Source organism: Acanthisitta chloris, unplaced genomic scaffold (assembly GCF_000695815.1).
Source record: "Acanthisitta chloris isolate BGI_N310 unplaced genomic scaffold, ASM69581v1 scaffold12510, whole genome shotgun sequence".
Classification (NCBI taxonomy): domain Eukaryota; kingdom Metazoa; phylum Chordata; class Aves; order Passeriformes; family Acanthisittidae; genus Acanthisitta; species Acanthisitta chloris.
In genome coordinates this window covers 14578-22323 of record NW_008652279.1, presented here as the reverse complement: position 1 = coordinate 22323, position 7746 = coordinate 14578, and the positions used below count along the sequence as shown (strand labels likewise).

Here is a 7746-nt window from a genome sequence, read left to right as displayed (position 1 = left end):
GCATGCCTTGTGACAAGAGTCCACTGACAGTGGACAGATTCCAGTGCCAATATTCAGGCATTGGAATGGGTTGCTCAGGAAGGTGGTGGAGTCACCATCCCTAGAAGTGTTTAAGAGGTGTCTGGATCTGATGCTGGAAGATATGGTTTAGGGGTTATAGCAGTGACAGGTTAATGGTTGGACTTGATGATCATCTCCAACCTTGATGCTTCTAGCAGATACAGCAGGATTTGCTCCTCAATCATCACCAACAAGCTCATTTACCCACAACCACTGACAAGCTAAGGACACAGGACACCCAACAGAGAATCCCAAGGGAATCCAGGCTCCATCCTCACCTTCCACACAGTGCTCCACCTCCTCCAGGTTGCGCAGGGTTATCCTCATGAGGCTGGAGTTGAGCATGAGCTCGTTGCGGTGTGCTGGCCACAGGTACTGTGGGGCAGGGTTGACGAAGAAAATCCTTGTGTCCCCAGTTGAGACTTGGTTGTCACAGATTAAAGGGTCCCCAAAGCCACCAATAACCACTTTGTTGCCACCATCCAAGAGGATCTCGTGAGTGACAATGTCTTTGCCTTTCAGGTATCGCCACACTCGAACCTTGAAGGAGAAGGAGAAAGAGCTCATGAGATCATTTCACACCCAATTGGCACATCTTGGCCTGGGGGAATCAGCAGATTGTCACAAGATGCCCAGGAGTGGCTCAGACTGGCAGAGACTTCCAACAGAGCTAATTTCATTAGCTCTAAAAGGACAAAATGTGTGGGCAAGAGACTAAAGCACACAGTGCTCCTCCTGCCAGAGCTCTCCCAACTCAGCCTGGAGAGGAAAAGGTTGTGTGAGGATCACACAGCAACCTTTCTGACACAGACATGCACACACCTCCTTCCAGAGAGGGATTCCAAAGGGATTGAAGAGGCAGGGAAGAGATGCTCACATGTTCACAGGGTCTATACCACCCTTGGGGAGCTGCTCACACTGCAGTTTCTCTGCTTAGCACTGGGGTTGGGGGGGGGGGAATTGTTCCAGAGGAGGAGGAAAGCACAGGGCAGACAGTATCCCACTGGAGAATGAACCATTCTGAGCTCTCTGCCACTGCAGCTCACTGGTCAGTGGCCTGTACAGCCCTTCCAGTGGGTTGTGTTCCCCTCTGGGCTCCTTTGAGACTGTTCAGACACAGAGACTCTTCTCCTTTGCCAAATGCCTCCATCCCATCACTCAGCGACTACAGAAGACACACACACACAGATCTGAGGCTGCAGAGTTCAAATCAGAGGGTAAAAACATGCTGAGGGCTAGAGGCAATGCAAGTATCATGACCTAGAACCAATCTTAGCACTTTTTGAAGCCCTAACTACAGAATTTCAGGGGTGGGAAGCTCAGCACTGAGTCCTGATCAAGAAGCTTTAAGGTCCACAATGATCCTAAGCCAAACTCCTCCATCCTGTCCCTGCTACAGGTGTTGGGATAAGGGAACAAGGCCATTCCCACTGCTACAGGAGCAATCAGGCTGGTGCAGGACCCTCCTGCTCTGCACCAGATCCACCTGTCAAGCAGGAAAAGGGAAGAGATTGAGTGTTGCTTGTGCTCTACAGGTACAACTGAAGGTTAAGAACAAAGGTTAGGAGTGTATTTTCATCTCAAATCCTACTTCTCACACCTTCCCCCTCAGGTGTAACATTTGTCTGCCTTGAGAAGGACCTTGGATTGATGAGTCTCAGCTCTCAGCCAGCCCAGCAGGTCCTGTGACCCAAAGAGCAGGATATTATCCAAACAGCTGTACATGAAGGGAGGTGAGCCCTGTTCTCCTGCATACCTGAGCTCCAAAACCACCCCAGGTATCAACACCACTGTGACAGCTCCTCTTTGCAAGCTGAACATGCCTCAGCTGCTCCCAGACACAGAGAGCTTCACTACAGACAGGTCCCCTACACATTCTCACACTCATTTGTCTTCCAGCACGAAGGGACTCAGCATCCCTTGGGTGCTAAACCATTCCACAGCACCAAAGCACAGGGAGGAACTCATGTGCAGGATATGTCCCTCCCTGCACAGCCCAAATCCAAACTGCTGACAGGGGGAAGGAAAGGGACTAGGAAAGCAATGCCCTCAAAGCCATTGGGGGTTGGAACTGGGTGGTCTTTAAGGTCTACAGCTTCCTCAGGAGAGGCAATGGAAGGGCAGAACTGATGTCTTTTCTCTGTGATCAGTGACAAGGCCTGAGGGAATGGCATAGAGCTGTGTCAGGGGAGGTTTGGGATGGATATTAGGCCAAGGTTCTTCCCCCAGAGGTGTTGGGGCACTGGAATAAGTTTAGTTAGGATATCAGGACAAGGTTCTTCCCCCAGAGGTGTTTGGGCACTGCAACAGCTCCCAGGGCAGTGATCACAGCCCCAGGCCTGACAGAGCTCCAGGAGTATTTGGACAACACTCCCAGGCACATGTTGGATTGTTGGGATGTCCTGTGTAGGGACAGGAGTTGGACTGGATGATCCTTATGGGTCCTTTTCCACTTAAGATATTCTGTATCCTAAGGTCCCTCCAAGCCAACCCATTCCATGATTCTCTACGATTCTAAGGTCTCTCCAAGCCAATCCATTCCATGATGCCCAGCCCTGTGCACAGCCCTGACAGCACCAGCTCTGCTTTGGAAAAAGAGAGAGATGGCAATCAAGCAGCTAACAGAGGGAGCCTCAGATGGCACAGGAGGAGAGCTGTGACAGGCAGCTTTCCTCCCTTCTGATCCAAGAGGAATCCCAGCATCCACACAGACATCTGCTCCACCACATGCAGCTGGTGCCACAGGAGGCAGCAGCTCCCTTCAAAGAGCCACTGTGACCCCCCAGGTGAGTGAGGGAGCCAAGGTGCTAAGAGCACAGCTTGCCCAGCTCTCACACAAGCCTGTGCTAACCCCAACCTCCTCCTCTTCCCCACCCTGGACCAGCTGTTCCTCCAGAATTTCCCAGCAGCACAACTCCCCGTGGTTGTGCTTCTCCCTGCAGTCAAGTCAAGACACCTTCCTGCAGCCCCACCTCCTCCTCCTCCTCCTCCTCTTCTCCAGCAGCCTCAGGGCAGGAGCTGTGCGAGGTGAAGTGCTCAAGCAACCAGGGCAAAACCTCAGGAATACAAAAGAGACAAAAGAAGAGGGGGGGGGAAATAAAAAAAATAATAAAAAAAAGACACCAGGCAGGCAGAGAGCACAGCCTGAGGCTCCTGCTGGAAAGGTGGATGTAGAGCGTTTTTTCCAGCTAAGTTTAAGGGGGGAGAAAAGGCTCCAGCCCACCCCCCTCTCCTGGAGCAGATGGTAATTGAGTTAATTGGCATGGCTGCTGTAGTCATCCACCTGAGAGCCAGGCCACAGCACTCCCAAGCACCAGCAGAGTCCACCAGCTTTCTCCCCACCCTTCTCCTCTCTTAATGAATGGCTGGGAAGGCACCAAAGACCAAGCAATTACCTGTAGGGCATCCCATTCATCATCACACACAATTAAGACTTTGTCACTCATGACTCACCGGCTACAGCAAGGATTGGGGGAGAAAAAGGACTGGAGAGAAAGAATTGGGCTGGAATCTATTTCCAAGAGGTCTCTTCCCTATGGCAGAGTCACTCACTCACTCTTTTGCCAGGGAGCACATAAAACACTGGATTAAGAGTGTTTTACAAGGCTCCTGGCAGCTCCAGGGAGGCACAGTAAGAACAGCAATAACTTTATTCAAGCAGATCCTCACAAGGATATATTTTAAGAGCAGTAAAAAAGCAGAAAGTAAAAGGATTTTCCACTATCACACAGCAGGGAATGGACAACCTGTAGAGGAACATGCAGTGCTAAGGAATTCCTGCAGGAATGTGCTTTGAGAAGTGGCAGCCTTGGTTTGGGAAGGGAAGATGAGAAGTTAGAGCACAGACTCCTCTGAACAGCAGTAAAAAGGGGCACTACTGCATTTTGGCAGTGATGGGAGATGAAGGAGCATCAGCTTTGGGCAGTGGTGGGAGATGAAGGAGCATCAGCTTTTGAGAGATGAAGGAGCATCAGCTCTTCTTGCAGCTTCACTTTGCCCAAGCCTTCCCTCCTGCCCACACACCATCCCTCTCCACTTATGCCTTTCCCTGGCAGAAGCCACTTTCCCTAGGAGCCACCAAACCCACCTCCCCCAGCAACTTGCACATCCCTCCCTGCCTGGAGAACAGCTGCTGTGACCCCCCAAAATCCAAGCTCTATTGTTTGCAACAGGATCCACATCCTTTTCACCACTTCCTATAGCACATATAGAACCTGGATTTGGCCTATAAATAGGAGCTGCCTTCATAAATCTCAGGATAGCTCAGAATGAGGCACATCAGAGGACTCAGAGCAGGAAGGGACAATGCCAACACACAGAGGATGAGCAGCTTGGGAAGAGCAAGTGAGCACAGAGCTGATTCCCATATCAAACCCCTTGGAAAAACAGCACATCAGCCACTTTTGGGAGTCCTGTCAGCCCTGTCCCTCCTTATCCATCTCCTCTAGCAGCACATGAATGGTTGGTAGCTATTTCTGGGTGTTTATCTAACATTAACTTTGCATTTCTTCTGCCCTGTAACGTGCTTATCTTCATCTATCAAAGGGTTCAGCTGGGAGGGTTTGGAGTTTAACTAGGAAGAACAATACCTGAGTGCAGCACTCACAGATATCCACATGCCTATTCCCTCCCAGACCACCCAGCACCAGGCACATTCACTATTTTGGGTGTGGGTTCCAAGGAACTCCTACCATACACTTGGCCTTTCCTCTCCTGATAAAGAAGAACCTGACAAGAGATAACTGTGGTATTTTAAGGTAATCCCAGTGCCTGAGGAATGGTTAGCAGAGTACGACAGGGAGGAACTGGACATGACTTTTCTCACCAGCAAGATCCTTTCTGTCCCTGAGCTTATCCCATTTCTCACAGGGCACAAGGGTGAGAGCAGCAAATAGTCAGGTCTGATGCCCAAACTGCCCTGTTGGAATCCAAGTGCTTGGTAAAAAGAAACTCAACCCAAAATGCAACACATCTAGCCCAGCATCAGCAGAATCCACAGTAACTCCAATACTTGGGAGATCCTGGAGTGAAACAAGGGAACAGCTGCTGCAAAGCTATGCATTCCCAAGTCATTCTAGTTAAGGGAGATTTATTTGTTTGCAGGTCCTTAAGGCACCCCCAAGTCCCATTTCAAAGGGTTTTTCCTGCCAACACACTATGAAATGCTATTAAAACTGACACAGAACAGGCTGAGGTGCAGGTAAAGGCACTGAAGAACCTCTGCTCTAAGAAAACAGCACAGTGTGACCAGCACTGCCCACGAGAAGGGCAGGAGAGAAGCTTTTCCTCCTTTCACTTTCTGTTACAGGACCTCAAGACCTAAATAGTGTCTTGGGAGTATGTTCTGGCCTCTGTGGGCTGTTATGACACTAATAATGGGCAGAAGCAAAATCTCCCTGTTCACTCCAGAGTAAGTAGCACAAGCTGCTCCACAGCATTGCTGGGATGGCTCAGGAGAATCACAACACCACTGAGGTTGGAAAAAATCCTCCAACATCATCAAGTCCAACCTTTGACCAATCACCACCTTGTCAACTAGACTAAGTGTCACATCCAGATCTTCCTTGAACACCTCCAGGGCTGGTGACTCCACCACCTCCCTGGGCAGCTCACTGTAATGCTTTAAAAGACAAGCAAAACTCTCTTGCCAAGATAAGGAATGCAAACTGAGCCTCACATAAAGCCACCAAAGGCAGCCCAGGTTTCTCCTCACTGCTCCAACTCAGGCTGGATTGCACCTTCCAAAGGCAGAGCTGCTGAGCAAGCAGCTTTCCCCATCACAGCTTCTCCTGGCCCAGGGTCCTGCTCTGCTGCAGTAAGATGATTCTACACTAGCCAGACACCTTGCTGTGTGCCTGCAGTGGGAGGAAAGAGACTCCTTTCTCACATGAGCATTTCTGCCTCATCCTTAGCCCCACCAGAGCATCTCCTGCTCACTCCTGGGGCAGCCCTACCCCAGTCTCAGGTGGCCTCATCCAGCCATATGTGCTCAGAGTGCTGCAGGACACAGGCTGCTCCCAGCAGCTGATTAATTTGCCACATAGCACCCAGGATGTGCCAGACACTCTGCAAACATACGGTCCCCTGCTCTAGCCTGGAGGGTCTGTGAGCTAATTGCCAAGGTACAGCTTGTTCTGGGTGGTGTGGCAAAGCAGTGGGAGAAGGCACTAAGCACCAGCTGCACACACAGAGGCTCTTCAACTACTTTCCCGAGCTGAGAGATGCTCAAAACACAAAGCAACACCATGGGGTAAAGTTCACCTCCTGCACCAGCAAACCTCTCCCACTAACACACTGCTGAGCATCACCCCAAGCTCTGCTCAGCATCAACCACAGGCAGGAACCGCAGGATTTTGGTAAGGATGGGCAGAAAAAGGGATTGGGGGAGAAGAGGGAAAGGCAACGTAGCTGCATGTCCTTGCAAGTGAGATTCCTGCCCCGGGAAGGGTTAAGCTATCCAGCACGTTTTCTGTCAAGCAGGCGGATGGTATTTCAGGTTGCTCAGTACTTTACCGTCTCTCTGCTTAAGGGGGGGAGGAAAAAAAAAAAAACAAAACCCATAGCCAGAGGGCAGATTCGTAGTTAAACAATAGCTTGAGCTGGAGGAACTCAAGATGCTGCTAAAGTAAACAAGGAACCTTGAGTAGAGGCAGCTCCGAGCACCTTTCCCAGTAACCAGAGAGAGAAAGTTGGGAGTCAGCTCCGCATCACAACCAGGAGGGAAATGCCCATAAAAAGCAACCTTGCGAGATTTCCCCCCCGACACAGCTGTGGGAGCGAGTCCTCAGGCTAAAAATACCTAATTCCAACCCAAAGCGCACACAATCAGAACCACATGCGGGGGCTGAAAGTTTTTCCTCCTCCTTTACCTTGCAGGAGTAGGTGTGGTGAACCGGGTCCACGTTCATGATCTCCTCCACTGTGCCCGTCAGCACCACGTTGGCCTCCTCCTCCCTTCGCTCCAGCTCTCGCTCGGGGCAAGTCGCCAGTCCCAGTCCCAAACCCAGTCCCAGTAGTGCCAGTAGAGCCCGAGCACTGGGCGCTCGTTGCCTCCCCATGGTCCTGGTGCCGGTGCCGATGCCCCGACGGTGCGGGCAGACAAAGCGGCTCCGCTCCTAGGCAGGGCTAGCGCAGGGAAAAAGGGCTACTTTTGTTCCATGAGGTGAAAAGGAGGAAAGAAAGAGAAGAGGGAGGGAGGCAGCAAGGGGAGGGGAGAGCAGGGGAGGGGAGAAGGAAGAAAATCCCAAGAGGAGGAGGAGGAGGAGGAGGAGGAGATATCTCTTCCCCGAAGCCGCGGCCGGCGAGAAGCGCTCGGTCCTCTGTGCCTTGCCCCTGGAAGAAAGCTGGCAGATTTGCATGCAATCTGAATTGCTGATAAGGAACGAGCGCGGGGGGTGAGAGGAGGGAGGGAGAGAGAGAAAAAAAGAAAGGGAGGAAGGCAGCGAGTCCGCCCGCCCTGCTGCCAGCTCTTATTGCGGAGCTGCCGCGAACGCCACCCCCAGGAAAGGGAGCTCGCCTCGGGTTAATGGATAATCAGCGCCGCAACGTGAGGAGACTTTTAAAGGTGTAGGGACCGCAGCCAGCCCTGCCATCCTCCCATCCTGCGCTGCAGCTGGTGCTCAGTCCCATCCCGCGCTCCCCCAGCCTCGGTCCTGCATCCTCGGGGTGCGACTGCGGGAGGCTCGG

General features: G+C 51.8%; 1 protein-coding gene across 1 annotated transcript; it reads right to left on the bottom strand.

Annotated features, from left to right (window-relative positions):
- Positions 1 to 338: 338 nt before the first annotated feature.
- On the bottom strand, positions 339 to 7118 carry LOC103804152 (agrin-like; the record flags this gene model as incomplete). Its single annotated transcript, XM_009076751.1, has 2 exons — positions 6930 to 7118; positions 339 to 600 (listed from the first exon to the last, which is right to left on the bottom strand). Coding segments are annotated over exons 1-2 (451 nt in total), but the record flags the coding sequence as incomplete, so codon positions are not given.
- Between the last annotated feature and the right edge of the window lie 628 nt (positions 7119 to 7746).